Source organism: Anoplopoma fimbria, chromosome 12, assembly GCF_027596085.1.
Source record: "Anoplopoma fimbria isolate UVic2021 breed Golden Eagle Sablefish chromosome 12, Afim_UVic_2022, whole genome shotgun sequence".
Lineage (NCBI taxonomy): Eukaryota > Metazoa > Chordata > Actinopteri > Perciformes > Anoplopomatidae > Anoplopoma > Anoplopoma fimbria.
In genome coordinates this window covers 10256562-10275007 of record NC_072460.1, presented here as the reverse complement: position 1 = coordinate 10275007, position 18446 = coordinate 10256562, and the positions used below count along the sequence as shown (strand labels likewise).

General features: G+C 39.7%; 1 protein-coding gene across 3 annotated transcripts in view; it reads left to right on the top strand.

Moving 5' to 3' along the window:
- Nucleotides 1-18446, top strand: part of LOC129099915 (TOX high mobility group box family member 2-like) — a 75821-nt gene that overhangs the window by 14906 nt on the left and 42469 nt on the right. For 2 of the 3 annotated variants that reach the window (XM_054609357.1, XM_054609356.1), the window contains exon 2: nt 12891-12983. The exons of the other annotated variant lie outside the window; for it this stretch is intronic. In XM_054609357.1, coding sequence (XP_054465332.1) covers nt 12891-12983 — 93 coding nt within the window. The remainder of the gene's footprint in view (nt 1-12890; nt 12984-18446) is intronic. 3 annotated transcript variants of the gene reach the window in all.

The following is an 18446-nucleotide window of genomic DNA, read 5'->3' as shown; positions in this document are numbered from 1 at the left end:
CCAGCTCCCACCTCTTTCCTGCCATTGTTTACAGTACATTTCGAGCTATTGAATAGATTACATTTTCTTCCATTATTATACAGGCTTTGTTCTGACAAAAGGACAGACAATATCAGATATAGTTCATATTGTATGTGCTGTGGACTTCTCTTTCTGTCAGACAAGCCTGTTAGTCAACCTTTAGGTACATATACATTTAACAGAGGATAGACAATAACTGAGAAATAGCTCACTTGATTATAAAAAGAAAATGCGTATGAAGACATGTACCCTTCATGAAAGAAGCATGTTTGTTGTTTAGTCCAGCCTGACGGACGATTTTTAGTGTGAGAAATTGTGACATTTTAGATCATACAGAGATTGCTTTTACTCTATGTCTTTAATGTTTGATTGGTTAAGATTGACTTTGCCACTTAAGTTTCTTAACGACTGTAAATCAGGATCTTGAATCAGGAATTAACCGCTCCACATCATTTATGCAAGTCTTAGATTATGTTTGAAGAAGAACATGGGAATCTTATTCAAACAAAAAAAAAGCTTGTGTGATATATTCTTTTTTTATCTAGTTTTTGACAGCATTGACTTTACACTTTTTTTATTATCTTGTGAGGAAAAACATTAACATTACAATTAAATTGTGGTTGTTAGATAACTGTCACTGTGGTGCTGTAAAAGCTCAATGCACGTTTCCTGTTTGAACATTTAAAAGAAATGCCACATAACTTAACCGCTGCAGTAGTGTGAACGGGTTCAAAATGCACCTGACCACATGTTTGACAACAAAGGTCATGGTGCATGGTGATTAGTGATATGACTGGTTGGCATTCTCTGTCCTACATCTTTGCATTACTGTAACACCACCAGCATGTGACTGCTCCTCTTTGTTAATGCTGCTGAGGCAGCCATCTAGGGGTACAACTGGTTGTTTATCTGTTATGCAAGGAAGCATTTGGATGTTTTTACCTTCTTTGTCACCCAGATGATAATATAATTAATTATATCAAGAAATTAGAAAGTCCAGGAATAGATGTGTAAAATGGAGTATACAAAAAATTCTCAGAGACAGAAATGATGTTTGGGTTAATTTAAACCTAATTGGGTGGAGATAAGTAATCACTCAGGCCCGGTGAAGTAATGAAGCTTAGTGTTGTAAATTGAAAGACGGCAATCTTAGCTGTGAACTTATCTGACTGCCTGCTGAGCTTGAGTAAAGTCAAATGTCATGTTGATATATTTCTTTTAATGGTAGAATTTTTTGCATTTTTTAATTAAGATTTACTACTTTACTGTTCAGTTTTATGAGTAACATACAGTTACAACAGTAGCTTGATTGCACTTATACTTTGAGATTTAACTACTAGGTTACATACTACCAAGAAATGCCAGTATGATTAAACCTAAATCCATTTCCAATTAATGTACCATTATGACGAATTGTAATTTCTGCAGTTATTCTTGCCACTGTGAAAGGTTTTATGTCTGCTATTTTCACCCATAATATCATCATCTTTTTGCCAATAGACATTTGGCTTGCTGCATGTCCCCCAGGCTGTAATCAGTTAGCACTTCCCATATTTGTTTGCTGCAGTGTCTTTCAATTAAACAGCAGGGTCAGTTTCTTCAGAGATTTTGTTTTCCAGTGGCTCCCCAGAGAGGCAGCAGAGGAAATGGCTGAACACATCAGACACATTCGTCTTCTCTGCTTAGTTACCTTGCAGGGGGAAGATGGTGATACCCATTTCCTCCGTCTAATGTGTTTGCTTTACACCCTATACCCAGTGTCAACATGCAGCTTCTTGACAGTCATTTTTCATTTGGAGCAAATAGCTAGGCAGAATGAGCCAGGGCATTGCACTGTTTCTGCTTTTCTCATTATTTTCTCAGCTAGTTGTTGTTTTAAAATGTGGCAAACTTCTATGATGTTTAAGGTTAAAAGTGCACAAGCCAGAGATTATTACTTAATAGCTTTGGTTGGTTGTTGATTGAGAATAAAAAGCCAATTATCATAATAGGATATGGGACATAATGACATAATTAAATGAGTGTGACAGACACACAATAGGCCTGCTCTGTCATCGCCTTAGCCCAGCTCGCTTATTAGAATTAATCTGGCCTAATTAAAAATGCAAATGGCTCAAAGTCATTGACGGAGTTTACATGTTTTTATAACATTTAACTGATTTAATTACATGGAAAATTAAATGGTTGGATGTTGAATTTTTTATTTTGTTTTGGTGTTCACCGTCCTGTCGTTTGCCACTGAGAAATGAATATACTCTCGTGCCAGGAAGAGAAGGTAATGAGATTAGTTCTCTCCCTCTCTCTGTTTCTCTCTCCATCTCTGCCTTTCAGAGGCTGATGGTTTGGTTCATCCAACCAAGAAGAGCTGTTTTATTGTTATCATTGAAAACATTTTATCTGTATTGTGCGCGCTGAGAGCTTCACAAAATTGAAAGAGTTCCCTTTTACAATGTATGATTTTAAAAGACCACTATATGATTTATAACAAGAAAAACTGATTCATCCTGGTGTTGTTTTTCATACTCAAACAGCCATGTATGGGAAGGATCAGAGGTCTTAAGAGACAGATTTAATTATCTTAAGTGTAATGACATGCTGCTGTGTAGCCTGCAGCAAGTTGTCAATGTACACGACATGCGTTGACAATTTTCAGTTTGACTGCAGGAAGGTGGTTCTCCCTTGACAGAAATTTTGTCGCATCACATTAAAAGATACCAAAATATTTATGTGCATGATGCTGCAAGCTCAAGATAGAAAAGTCCCTTAAATCGGTCATCTCTTTTTCTATTGTCATATCACACACAATGACCTGTTTGAATGAGACCAGCCAGTTCCTGTTTTCAGCCTTGATGCCATTAAAGGTTTCAGACTATATTCAGACTGTGTGCACCTTGTACTGCGAGCTCGTTAAAAGTGCAGATTGATAGTTTTGCTTACTTGAAACATGCTTGGTGTTTTGCACCTTTCAGCCGTGGTCGTAAAAACCTGCTAGCATGCGGTGGACATCCTGTGGGGGAGGAAATTGATTTGGCTGGGTTTGTTTGTTCTAGACCAACAGGCGACATGCTTTGTTTAGCTTTTTATTTTTTTCTTACATTTCTGACTTATCGTTATATTGGTGTATTAAAATATTTAATGGCTGTCATGACTTTACAGCTGTTTCAAAATAGTTTTATGTGAGCCTGTATTTCCCAATCATGAAAGGTCGACAATGTGCAAGAGAAGTCATTTGGAAGTGACAGAACCTTTTTAAATTTGATTCACATGAATGGGCCAGATGTTCTGTTTTGATCTCGATGCGCTGTGTCTATGCCTCCGTTACACCATTTCCCACCCACCTTGCTTTACATCATCAGCAGCAATGCAGTTATTCAATGTGTAATACGGAGATGTCGATGTTAAACTATAAAGGGTAGAGTTTTGGGAACACGCTGTGAAAAAAGGCTTTTTATTTAAAGACCATTTATTTTGCAGCAGGAAAAAGACTTACAGAAATAAAATGTTGTGTTGACAGGACAGGATCAATTCCAACTGTGTGTCCGTACATCAGCTCAATGTGTTGAAATGGAAAGTATGCTATCGATCTGTGTGCATTAGTGCTCTACAGTAACATAAGCAATGAGTGGCAGAACAAAAGAGGCACTGTGTGTCACGCTGGAGGAGAAGTGAAGTACAAAGAGGACAGTTAACTTTGTGCAGTCTTTTGGCATTTCATTGTTTATCATTTTAAGTCCCAACTTATATTTGTCTTTCATCAAAGTATTTTACCCTCACATACATCTGGAACAGATTTTCAATAGTTTGAAATATATAGGCCTATGCCTAATATGCTGTTTTGCCCTGCAGGAAAATAATTTATGAAAGTATATTGTGTTAAAGTGCTGCAAAAATATGATACGGCTCTACTTTAAAAAGCTCAGAAGGCTATTAAAGCCTGCTGTAATGGAGGTCAGGGAAGACAGTTACATCCTAGAAGTCAAGTTGCCCATTTAAATTTCTATGAGATGCCCTCTCTTACAACTGGATAGTCAGAGGAGGCTGGAAAGCATACATCCTGCACTGATATTCCTCCTCTTCCAACTCATACTTTCCCTCAAGGGACAAAACACAATTACCCCATTGTGCCACATAGTACAGTATGTCAAATTCTGCACATTTTAGCAAGAGAAAAGATGCAGTGTTGTGTCGGGGCATATGGCATCATGATGAATATGCTTTAGAGAAGGGGGGGGTTCACTGTCAGGGCACAAATTGAATGAACTTTAGCTCGGTGATTGGATTAGTGTATAGTAAACAAAGGGTTATTTCTGTAAATATCCTAATCCCAGGGGCCTGGATTAAAGGCGAACAAACAGAAGAAAATGAACCAAGAAATGTTTCCAATTGGCCTAATATTTCCGCTTGAGTATGTTAATGTATCTTACATACTATGTAGAGGAAATACAATTTGTTAAAAGGAAAAAAATATGTCAAAGCCACACTACCTTAGATATGGAGACAAACATCTCTGACCACATCTGAGAGAGAGACAGTTACAGTGTCAGGGCCTTTTCAGTAACTGCACTAGTCAGACGTACCCACTTGTGACAGGAAGGTGGTGGTGAAACCCTGAGATGCCACATGGAGGGGTAAAAATAAGCTTTTTGGCATGAGAGTCAGCAAGTAAGCGGGAGGAGAAAAAAAAACAAAGAAGGGGAAAATGGGTGACAGTGTCGTGTGAGGGGACTTCACTAGAAAAGATAGGAAAATTCACTCTTTAATGTTGCCAAGTTGTTCAGATCAATCTCATTTTCACTTGTCGGTTTTCTCAGAGGGCGACAGCGGTAGGAGGAAAAACGTTTTTTTTTCCCCTCTAGTTTAACAACAAAGAAACAGTCTTTACAGTCTGCACCTCCTACACCTTTACAGTTAGAAAAGCTGCCCAATTTAAACCATTACCACCTTAAATGTGTTACACATCTCACTTCTTAACAGTGCCGGTAATATGCCCTCTCAATGCTGACCCAGGAAAACCCCACATTTTGTGTTGGTGTGAAGGGTGATCACAGTTTGTCTGAACCAGTCACTCAATTCTGGTTAAGATCATGCTGTGGCTTCTTGTGTCAAACACTAGCATAGGCTCCCTACAGCAGACGCTATAGGATTGGATACTAGACATGACTTCCTGAACCCAAAGATGCTTTAATATGACCGTGAAGTATAAGCCACATGCAATTCTCATAAGTTCACCAAACTGCAGCTTTGGAGGTGTTGAATGTATATAAATAACATTAAATGAACACTATTACCATGACATGGAAATACAACAATCCTGTTAATTTCATAAAAGTAATTTTCTCAAAGACTTCTACACAATCAGACTTCTTTTTGAAACCAGAGGAGTTGCCCTTGGCCATTATAAAGAATGTACGTTTAAGTGTGAGGGTTCCGGGACAGAGGATGTCGCATGTGTACAGATTGTAAAGCCCTCTGAGGCAAATTTGTAATTTGTGATTCTGGGCTATACAAAATAAACTGAATTGAATTGAATTGAATTAAGACACTTCCCTATTGAATTAACTTCTTTGATGAGTCAAAAAGGGATTAATGGTATACAAACAAGACTTTTTCTTTTTTCTCGCATATTAAATGATAGGTTCACATTTTTGTTCATGTGTGTTTTTAGGTTAACAGTCATGAACCCATATGAGCATTGAAACTGGTTTTGTTTCCTATAAATATTCCTCTTTTTCATACGGGACATAAAGAGATTCCTTTCCTAATGTGCTAACGGTATGATGCCGGACAAAATCGACAGTCCTCGTTCTGTGCAAGAACGTACAAACGTAAAGTTGTAGTGCTCATAATTCATAGACGGATGGAGCCTGTGTCAGGCAGACATTGCTTTAAATTTCGGGTTTAAAAAAACTAAATGTTTGAGAAAACTGGCATGCAAACACTTCGATATTCCTGTGATTGCAATTAGCATATAGTGTACTGAACTACTGGATTTGTGTGAACAGAGACAACCCATCATGTGGTTTAAAAGGTAAAATAGCTAATATTCAGTGTCTCGTGTCATACACCAGGTTCATGTCCGACACGTGTGTAAGCGACAGTCAAGCCAGCCTTTTTCTAACCAGACCACCATGTCTCAGCTAACGGTCAAGCTATAACACCCAGTTAGAGTTCGCTTTTGGCCCTTGAGGAATGAAAAACGATTCGTCCTCAACGCCTGCCCCTCCTCTGCATATCTGCTCATTCATCTGGGCCGCTCATTAAAGGGTAATTACCTGTAATTAGTGATTCATGTCGCTTTAATGAAGATGTTGAAAGCTGTTGGAGCCAGAAGGGCTGGCCTTAATTCTGAGTGATGTTCAAGATTAGCGGCAGACAGGAATTCAATAAACACAGACAGATTAATGAAATATTAGCATTTTGCGGATGCCATAGGTGGCTTGTATATTGTTTATATTTCACTTTCATTTTCAATTTTATTTCCGTCAACACCTGGCTCTGGAGGGCAAGTATCAGAGCAGGCTAATGGGCACGATGATGAAGAAGCCATGTGTGTTTAAGTACGTCTGTGGTGCTTTCGCAGGGGCTAGTGTAATGCTCTAATGTGTGCTGTGCTGAGTTTGTGTGTGTGTGTGTGTGTGTGTGTGTGTGTGTGTGTGTGTGTGTGTGTGTGTGTGTGTGTGTTCCCTGGCGGCGTGGTGAGTGTTTAATCTGGCCCGGTGGCGTGCCGTTGGCCCGGCTAATCACAGTGTGTCTGTAGGAGTGCGCTGAGCCAGGGGAGCACGCCGTCGCTAACAGCGCCTGACAGACTCATTAGAGAGACCTGGCACTGAGCTTGCAAGGCACACACACACACACACACACACACACACACACACACACACACACACACACACACACACACACACACACACACACACACACACACACACACAAAGAGTAAGATACGCACTCAAACACTTTGAAACACACACAGTGGGAAAGGCACTCAGGCTCAACTGTGCAGACATTGGGATAAATTCACACACTCACACACCTCCTTTTTCTGGGGGGGATGTTCTTGCTCACGCACACACTCATTCATATAATCATTCATAGATGAGTGTCTGCTGTTTCGCTCTCCCTTTCACACACATGTACAAACACACACGCTCGCTCAGTGCTCCACGTGTGAGAACAAGGCAGGCGGTGACCCCTCGCAGTTGCAGCCCAAACACAGACAAGAGGCGAGAGAGCATCTGCAAAAAAGAGGAGGGAGGGGGGATGGAGGGTGGGAAAAAAACGAGAGGAGGCGAAGAGGAGGAGTAGAGAGAAGGGAAGCGTGTGACGCTGCAACGTTTTCTGTCATTCATATGGTGTTTAGACAGGAATATGACACTTTGAAAGGCTAATTATCTGCAGTCAGGAGATCACATGTACCCAGTCGAGAACCTTAAGAGTGTAAAAAAGCAGTATGTTAGCAATGTATTGAATGTAGACTGTATTTACAGCTAATGTAATGTGTGAGCAGGGTTAGAAAGCATCTTCTTAGTTTTGTCAAAGTTTGATAATTAAAGTGAAAAGCTATTAAGTTTACGGGATTAGGTAGAATGACATTTAGCAAAGTTCAACAAACTACTTTGACAAATTACTTAAGGCTTGCTTACGTTGCTCACACAGTGAGGTTAATTGCAGCTCAGCTGCAGTAGAGGCAAGTGGAAACATTAGGTTCGGCTGAATAACAGGTGAATGCAAAGCAGGTCAATACGTAGTCAAGTGTGGGCCTGCCAGCTGTTCACTCCCTCTGCTCTGCTCTGCCACCGCACAGTGACACACACACACACACACACACACACACACACACACACACACACACACACACACACACACACACACACACACACACACACACACACACAGACAGAGATCATGTGTGCATCATGCTTTGCAAACAAGAAATTACAGGGACAGAGTTAAACATGTAAACAAGGAGAAAACAATTGTTTTTTATGTATTTCTCTTATTTAAGAGACTTTATTGGTCTTTGTTCACACAAAACCAGGAGTTCAGTACACAATAAGTTACTAACCATCACAGGAATCTAGAAGTGTTTGCATGCCAGTTTTCTCAAACGTTTTGGTTTGTAACCCCTAAATATATAGATATGTCTGCCTGACACAGGCTGCATATGTCTATGAATATATAAACAGAATAAAGCAAATAGTAGTTGAAATGATGCATTAAAAACTATCTACAGTACATTGCCAACTGATAACATTCAATTATAAGGAAAAAGTTCTTACTGTTATAACTCACCAACACACCAAATTTGTATTAATCCACAGCTGAAAATAGTCCCCAAAAAAATCACTTATCTCCTGTTAGAGTAATGGTAAACCCAAAATATATACATTTGTTTGTTTCTTTCAAGTAAACCGTTGCACATGTTCACCTTCAGAAGACATGGAGCAGCATTAACATTCTTTTGAAGTTGTGATTCTGTCCACCTGGCAATTGTAACCCCAACAATCACTTTCCTTTTAGCTCTGTGTTGCCCTCACATTGTTGGTTTTGGTCATTTCATTGAAATATATCAGACTTATCCTCTAATACTCTAACTTGAAAACAAAAAACTAACATAAATAGTCCTACCAGTTCTCTCTCTCTCTCTCTCTCTCTCTCTCTCTCTCTCTCTCTCTCTCTCTCTCTCTCTCTCTCAATTTCAAACATTGACCACCTTTGGATTTTTAATCGAGCCTGTTAGCTGTAACTGGAACAAGTATCGCTGACAACCTTGTTTCAACTAAAAGCCAAATCAAACTGTCTTTAATTTTCTCTACCACTGTACCATGTAACAGGCGAAATGTCCCCATTCTCTCACTCTCTCTCTCTCTCTCTCTCTCTCTCTCTCTCTTCAGAGTACAATAGCTGTTTTGCTCTCTTCTCTCCTCTATTCTCTCTCTCACTCTTCTCCAGCACAAGGCTGTGACATTGAGGGAATGTGATGTGATGTATTGTAGTGAATAATGTATTCTGTGAGGATTGTACAGAGCGCGTAGAGCAGATGGCAGCAGGTTGATCTCAATGTGTGTGTGTGTGTGTGTGTGTGTGTGTGTGTGTGTGTGTGTGTGTGTGTGTGTGTGTGTGTGTGTGTGTGTGTGTGTGTGTTGTGTGTTTTATGATGACAGTGTGTGTATATGTGTGACGTGCGTATGAGCGTGTGTGTGTGTGTGTGTGTGTGTGTGTGTGTGTGTGTGTGTGTGTGTGTGTGTGTGTGTGTGTCACCCAGAATGGGGGATGGGACGCAGGAGAAGATGGGAGGGGGAGGGAGGGAGAGTGGGGGATGGTGTGTATGTGTGTCTATGTGAGCCTCCTTTGTGAGATAAAACATGCAAATGGTGGATTATTTTAATGCAGTTTTTTCTAGAGCCCTGAGCCTTAATCCCTAAAGCAGTTGAAATGAAAATAGTATATGTTTTCTTTCAAACTCTCTCCCTCCCTCCCTGTTTTTTTATTCCCTGATAGGAATTTACAACCACCAGCTGTCTAGGAACGGGAACCTTTGCGCTTAAATTTCTCTCTGGTGTAGTTACAGCCAAAGACTGATGATTAAAGCCGGATAGCATGGAATTGACAAATGTTATTCAGGCCTGAACTGCTCTGTTACGCATTGGAAGATCATGGTTGGGGATTTTTTTCTGATTGAAAAGTGATAACAGTGTCGATCATAGAAACAGAGCAGAATGCTCAGTTTGCCTCTTAGAGTGGACTACCAGATATGAAATATGCTTCATTTATAAACACTTTCAAATGTGCAAGCACGCTTGATAAAAAATGAGGCACAAAATCACAGGACAAATATCTATAGTTTATCTATTGTTTTTAATGTGTCTAAACAATAATGAATGTCCAAATCATTCTCTCAACTAACCAGTTTTTTGTCATGCAACATCACATGCAAAATGTGAAATGTCAAAAGAAATCACATTTCTAATTCTATAAATTGTTGCCGCATGCAATGTTATAATGAAATTCGATATTTAGAATTTTCCCATGTGAAATACTGAGGGGTTCACACGTGATAAATTCACATATTTTATTTTTTCTTGGAGAGGAAAAGGTTAAAAGATGGAGTACAGAGAACAAGAGTTTGTCTGAGTATGTGTTTTTTGCTTTTGGAAGGGATGAATAGGAGTATAATAAGCAGTGGAAAGCACACAAGCATAGAGATACACACACTTTTCCCCAGTATGAAGATGTCCCCTATAGAAGAAGCTAACAGATGGCAAAATCTATTTACATTCACTTAGATGATGCGTTTATATACTGAAGGTTATTCTACACTTTCCTGCACTTAGCAGAGATTTTGTTCTGAAATATAAACTGTAGGCGACTGCAGGGTGCACTCACACTGTTTGTGTTTGATGGCTTGATCATTGGCACAATTAGGCCACACTGATATTGTGAACCTTTTATATACTTTTACTTCTCACGCCCATCCTTTTCCTACCTGTTAGGAGCTGGTCTCATGCCCCTGAAGGCTTATCATTGATGTGGCAGCAACAAGATATTCAAGGTGGCAAGTTTGGCTGCAAAGTGCAAAACCTGGTGGATGCCTGGCATCTGGCCTGCAGTACTGTTATATTACTGAGGCAAGACACAACAACAACAGCAAACATCCTTTTATTGTATCCTCCCGCGCCACAGATGCAAAAACAGAGGAAAATACAGGAACCTCGTTATTGCTTTTAATATGAAAACGTTGTATCAATTAATCATTATAAGAGTTGTGTATGTGAGGATTTTCTTGAAATATCAAGGCTGAAACAGAGTGTATGAAGCAGTACAGAGAAGAAAGCTTGTACATCCTTGTCTCTTTCATATTGGGGACAGTGAGCATAATTGAGTAAATGTATTTAAGTATTTGAGCGAGCTGATTCAGCCTCTCTGGGATGGTTGATATTGTACTTAGGAAGAATATTGCCCTAGGCAATTCATTAGTAGTGAATAATTGAGAGGCTCGGATAGTGCTAAGGTGAAATGCCTGTTATTATTTTATGGAGTTTGTGTTCTTAGGGCTCTTCAGTTAAAGAATATTAAAAATGCACAAGCCTTCCCACAAATTACTCACTGGAAAGATTCACAATGGGGGCTAATGACTAATCATCCATCTTCCATTGTTTTCAAGCTCTGTAAAAGTGCTTTGCTGCACCATTATCAATTCTATTTCTACTTTTGGTAATGTTCTCTTATGTGATGAAGGATGATATTTTTTCCTCATGGTTTTTACATTTTTTATTCGTTTTGTTTGAGACAATTAAGGCACAACAGCTATTACAGTAGGATATCCATTTTATTAAAAATAAATGAAATATCTCCAACTTTTTTAAAGCTTGTAGCTTAGAGGCTCAAGGCAGGTTGTCGAGATTGTGATGGAGCTCTCAACCAGGCGGGCAGCAGGCCAGTATGGAGCCATATGAATAAGGGCTTGTATTAAACATAGATTAAAAACCAGCAATCTCAGTGTTGAGTGCACCTGCATCTGTTTATTCAACCTCAAATAGCTTTATTCAAATGTCATTTCTTTACATTACATTACAACTTTTTTTCTAGTTTTTATCTACTAAATGGTTTTATAAAGCTTTCCATTGAACCATAATGTTGTTTTACTTCTCTGTGACTTTTTATTTGCGTCTGTGCATGCTTCAGCTCAGTTGAAAATTGTCACCTTTACTTGTCGGTTTTCCGGTGATGAAACTTAAAGGCCACTGAGGTTTTATTTAACATCTTGCACACCCACACACCACCACGTGACAACCAAGAAATGGGGGCGCATCTGAGGGTCTGATTGGTTATTCACAGCACTGCATGCAGCATAATGTCATTATATGTTTAGCCCGGTTTGTGGTCTAGGTGCAAGATTAGTTTGTTCTCAACAGGACAACTGTTGTGTATAGTTGCCTGATGTTTTGTAAGATGCTGGCACTTGCGGTGTGACTCTAGGGGGAGAGTGTTAGGTGGTCCATCCATCTGACTCCATTCGTCTTTTTTAAAGTGAAATGTTGAATGTATTTGTGACAGACTTTCTTCTTCCCCAGAGGATGAATCCTAATGACGTTGGTTTTAGCCTCACTTATCATCCGTGCCAGCAGGTCAAAAGTTCGACTTAAATTGACACCAAATGAGGAAATTTCAGTCGGATAAAATAGTCCAGAAACGGTAGTGTTCACAGAATGAATCCTTTTCAATAGGATAACCATTTGGCGCCACGCACTTTCTATCCCACCCTCTTTTCAAACCAACAATTTTGTTGCTAATGCTTTTGTTGCTCGTTTTGTCTGTTATGTGCTTTAGATAATATGAGCTGATGTTTGCAGGTCATATTTATAATGTAGGTTGTATTAGATTACCAATTATTAATGTGGATGCAGTGTAAATCCACTCGTTGCTTCATGATACTCCTAAACTCTCCAAATCCATGGCTCAGTGCCAGCGTTCAGCCTCACTGTTTTGTAGGGGGTTTGTGTATATGCTTGTCAGTGTGTTCAAAAGAGCAGGGAGGTGGGCATGGGGAGGAGGCGTGTTCGGGGTGGAGGGGTTGTCAGCTCATTAACCTCCATTCTTCCACTTGCACGGCGCTGCGTAGAGTCACAGTGTAGGTCTCATGTCATTTCTCCTCCCCCTGTGCGCGTGTCCTGGGCATGTTGGGAAGAGCAGAGCAACTGGAGAAAGGGAGAAGGAGGGAAGGGGGGGGGGGGTCTTGACATGTTCCTTTACAAATGCCCTGCTTGTATCTTGCAAACTAAAGCCCCGCCATCTCGTTTCCTTCCCCACTTTTGTCTTCTCTGTCTCTTCTCTTTCTCTCCCTGCCGTCTCTCTCTCTCTAACCACAGGCCCGGTACACTGTGGGTGAACGAGGGGTTAGGCTCCACACTGCCCACCCTCCAGGCATCAATCCAGCTAGGAAAAGACTGCCCACTGCTGTGGTGAGATACAGTAGCCAATCACCCAATTTCTGAAACCTCTTCTGTTTGTCAGCCAATTAATTTGGAAAGGTCTACCTCAAGCTACCGACCAGGGCTCGGTGGTATTTTGGAGACCTCAAACTGAGAAGATAACTAGAGTTATGATGAAATCGCTCAATATTTACTTATACTAATTAAAATCCTTATTAGAACACACCCATGCTGTCCATATTGTCCACATACATGAGTGAACAAAAAACAAAAAACTCATTATTTTATATTCTCTACCAAAACAACGCAAATATTGCATATATTTGCATTCAAAAACAAGCACACTTACAGGAATTGACAGATGATGTCAGGAGTTATGTTTCTTAATGCAGCAACATAAGTGTGAAAACATGCAAAGGTGCAAAATACGCCCCTGTAGTTGTTATAGTCACAGTTGGGTGTGTGCCTCCATAGAAACCAATTGAGTCTGAAACTAAGTGCAGCATTGACATCTTTAGAGTTAATCTTTAACAGCTTTTATTTAATGATTAGGAAATTACTGTAATACAGAATTGAATTATTTGACAGAGAAGTTGTAAGTAGTGCTTCAAAGTTAACAAATAGCAGTCTTCCTGAAGGAAGATCTATCAGAATAATATGTTGCTTGTTACTTCCTGTGAATTTCAAATAATTTGTTAAAAATACACTGATAATCTATTGTCTGATATTGTTGGTAATAATATAGCAAACTTCCCTGTTCAGTAAATTGTAAAACTGTTGAGTGTGTTTATATTAATTCATGTATTACAGGTTCTATAATTAGTTTGTGTTTCAAAGTGAACACACCACAACCTGATTGTCATTAACAGTACAATTACAACACTTCCTTCCCACCTTTTATAGCTGTATGTTCTATGCTGCATGTTAAAGTCCATGCCGTGTTGCTGTTTGTAGGAGACCCAGTCCAACACATAGAACAAGGACACCTATAGCAATAGACTGATGTGTTTCCTATGCTCATTATGATTTATTTTAGTTACTGCCATAACAGTCAAACTTCAGCCTTTTCTCCTCTTCTTCTGCCATTGCACTTTCATACTATTCTGTGCAGAGGCAAGAGAGCGGTAGATTGCAATAAGATAACCAATTATATGTTAGAGGAAACCAGACTTTTTTTTTTCCTGCTGCAGTTATCTGATGCTGCGGTGTACAGAGGCAAAAGGCTGGGGTAATGTGACATTCACTCAGCCCTTTATCTTCTCTCATAGCTGTTTACCCCAGTCAGTTAAAAGTGGCTTGTGCTCTGCATCCGCTCCTGCTGCCAGTGAAACCTCACCGACATAGACTCACGTAGAGACTTTCTCTTACTGTACGGACACACATATTGTAAACAGACACACAAACCTGCACGTTTTCACTTCAGACAGTGTGAGTGTCACGTAGACTGGTGGGATAACCACTTTCTTCCTAGCATCCAAATTTAAGTTTGGTACTATACTGCACCTGCTGGGGCTAGTTGCTTATTGCATGTGATGCCGCTGTGCTACATGCTAATAAGGCGTTTCCCAGCACTGTTTAGCAGGCCGGCCGTTGAAGTTCACTGAGGCAGGATGAGGGAGGCAGTGTGGGTAGCACTTTGGTCTGACATATTTTTTCTGTTATACCTTTGTACACTCGTATGTGGCACGTATAAATATTTTTTTGTGTTTCTGGACACCTGATGAATGTTAAGTCTAATATTCTCCGTTTAGCTCTGTTTTTGTCATTGAAGACAGGCTTAGTTGAGATCTGCACTATTCTGACCACACAAAAAAGTTACTTATTGTAAGTTTCACACACCATCCTGAGATGAAAACTGTATTATTATTGTTTTTTGTTTGTTTTTGCTGTAACATAATTCATACCATTATTTGAAATTATTTCTTTATGAATATTATATGTTTCATTTAACAAAAAAAAAAATATATATATATATATTATTTAAATAATTCAAAAGTTAAATCAGAAAAAGAGATTTAAATAAAAAACATTTTTAAGCCATTGAACTGTGATTGCTCTTGACAGAGTGTGAGATAGCATCATCAAATTAGAGTTTTGTCTTGATGTGGAAACAAACCTTATATAGCACCACCCCACCTGGCCTCTCGCTCTACACACACACACACACACACACACACACACACACACACACACAGCACACACACACACACACATACATATACACTCTCACACACACACACACACACACACACACACACACACACACACACACACACACACACACACACACACACACACACACGCACACACACACATACATATACCCACACACTCACACACACACACACACACACACACACACACACACACACACACACACACACACACACACACACACACACACACACAGCCTTTCTCCTCAATCTCTCCTTCCATCTCTGCTGTTGACTGTTACTTCTGTTTTGTGGTTGCTCCAGTGCAACAGAAAGTGGATGAATGAGCGCTTCAGCCTGCTGTTTTATTTTTACACATCACAAGGTATAGGTGGAGCCGGAAGCGGTTGGAACCTGTATCATGTCTTTTGTGAAAACGTTTTTTTTTTTCTTTTAGTTTTTTCCAAGCCGTTTCTGGCACTGTGTGTTTGTGTGTGTCTGGAATGCTTTAAAGACCTTATCATAACAAACAGAGTTGATGCTCATTAGTTGTGAACCGATTGCACCATCACTGAAAATAAAACAAAATATTTCTACAGCATAATCAGCTGGAGAGGTCAAGCAGATAGTCTGAAATAATGGAAATGCAACACAACGCCGTTTCATGTTTCCAATTCCTCTAACTAAGTATTTTCTTGGATGGCACAAGGCCAGGAAATTCCAAACAGAATTCTATCGAAATCCCTCTGAGACAAACAAGGAGCTGCTCCGTGTATCTTGTCGGTATCTGATCATGCTGCTGACCGGAGCTCAGTGTTTCCAGATAAACATTGCCGGGGTTTTGCATATGAAAATGAACTATGGAGCAGATAGAGGTGAGAGTACGTAGGATGCTAGGTTTTGGTGGATGTGACCCCAGTGCTGCTGCAAAGAGTGCACAACTAGTTTGTGTGTATGTGTGTATGTGTGTGTGCAGGATCAAACTCTCACACCCAGGAAGAGGCCCCTGTTTCCCTTATCTAACGACAACAGAGCATGTGTCGCCATGGCCACAGGCTGCGCTTTTTATGGGCTTTGTGTGTGTGTGATTGTGTATGTGTGTGCGTGTGTGCTATGTTCATTGTTTGCCCATGTTCATTGTTTGCTTGGGGCGTGGTGCAACACCAGAACTGTTACTATAGTCTCTCCTCTCTCCCTCTTTCTCTCTCCTTTTGCCAGGCAACTCTAAAATATATCTACCATAGCTTGCTTTTCTTTCTTGCTTGCTTTCTTTATTTCATTTTTTCTTTCTTTAGTAATTTCTTCCTTTATTTATTTTTTGCTCATTCTTTCTTTCCATTCTTTCTTTTCCTTCTGTCTTTCCATTCTGTCTCTTTTTGCCTCTCCACCTCTTTGTCTTTCACTCTTCCTCTGTTTTTAAGTGTGTGTACGTGTGTGTGTGTGTGTGTGTGTGTGTATACATGTTTGCGTGCACACAACTGTGTCTGTCTGTCGATCTGTCTCTCGTCTGGCTTTGAACCCTCAGTGACAAGTTGGGCATCATCAAAATTCAGTGGCACATTGTCTCAGGTTGAGGTTTGTTAGGTCTTTCCTACTGCTTAATTGAACAGAGGACTAGCGAGAGAGAGAGAGAGAGAGAGAGATGTAAAAAGAGAAATAAAGAGAAGAGGGGGAAGATGATGAAGAAGGGTGCTCAAACAGGCATACATATTGCATGAGCCCCCCACCACCACCACCACACCCCTTTCTTCACAGAATGGCTGTGTACTGTTCTGGGCTTATTAATTCCGCTCGGTGAGAGAATTATTTTTAGAGACTTGGTGCACTGGCAAAGGCTTTTAAAGTCACAAGTATTACACATTCTGCTTATAGATTCCCTTTTATATTTTGAAAAGTTCTAAAAGTTTGTTGTGGTTGTTCTTTAGTGTGTTGCTGTATGTTTTTTATTTGTTGCACTTTTACAGATGTTGCGATGGTCTACTTGAATGTTGATTGTGTAAAAGTAAAATTCCTCTACTCTCATTTCCTGTAACATGTTACTTAAGTAACAGTAGTACAGTCACAATGTAAAGAAAATGTCTTAAGTAAGATAATTTGCCTCTTTAAGAGTGTGTATTATTTATATAATTGGATTATTAATGTTAATGCAGTAACTTGTAAGCAGCATTGACTTGCCGAAGTAGAATATAAACTGAATATATATTTTTAAATTGATATATCTTTAATAACGCATCGTATTTTACAAGCGATTAAAAGTAAGTAGTAACTATTAGGGAAAAGAAGAAGTAAGCAGCATGAAATGGAAATACTCAATTGACGCCTCAAACCCTTACTTAAACACAGTACTAGAGCACATGTGACATCATACTTTCAACATACTTTCCATTAATCAAAAAGCCTTTTTAGGTTACTGTGGTATTGATATATTTCAATACATTAGGTCCAGTTATGTAAGTTATGGCAAATATTATTTCTACTTTGCTTCCTCGATATCAAAATGAAAGATTTTTTTTTCATCATTGCGAGATCATTTTTCTCTCTAATGACCGGACATTCGTGGCATTACACAGGCATACAAGCGGTTCATCGCCACCCAACCCCCCTTCACAAACAGATGTTGCCTAGAAAGCTTTATGAGGAGCTTATTTGAATTGTCCATCAATCAACAACAATCTTCAGAGCAGTCTGTAATTTGGCCTCCAATACTGCCATCAACTGTCTCACCAGTGCATTCCAAGATGAAAAGATCCCAGCTTTGCATCGCACCATTAGCACTGTGTAAATATTACATGTTTTCCCTGGATATGCTAGTTAGCATTACTTCCACCTTGTGGCTTCATTATTTTTGAAATGCTCAGCTTTGTCGATGATGCAAGGCATGACCTAGTTCTGGGAATCTCTCTCTTTCTCTCTCTCTCTATCTCTTTCTCTCTTTCTCTCTGTCTTCTTCATCATTTACTCCTTCTCTATGCCTTTTTCATTCTCTCTCTACCGCTCCACCTCATTTTCTTCTCACACTGAATCTGTCTACCTCTTTCTTTGTCATTTATTCATTGTCTTTCTCCATTTACTGCCTCAGCAGTGCTTTCTTCCTTGTAGTCTGTCTCTTTTCTGTCTCTCTGTGACTCTCATCGTCCCTCTCTCTCATGTATGCATTCTTTATTTCTCAATTTGTCTCCCTTCCACAACCTATTATTATTTTTCTCTATTCTCACATAGCCCTCTCTGCCGCTCTATCCTTCTTCACCATGTTTTTATTCCTCTCTCCCAGCACCACGTGTGTCACGGAGGGAAACATCGCGAGCAGTGGTCCCTGCTGAACAATTACCATGCAAAGCAA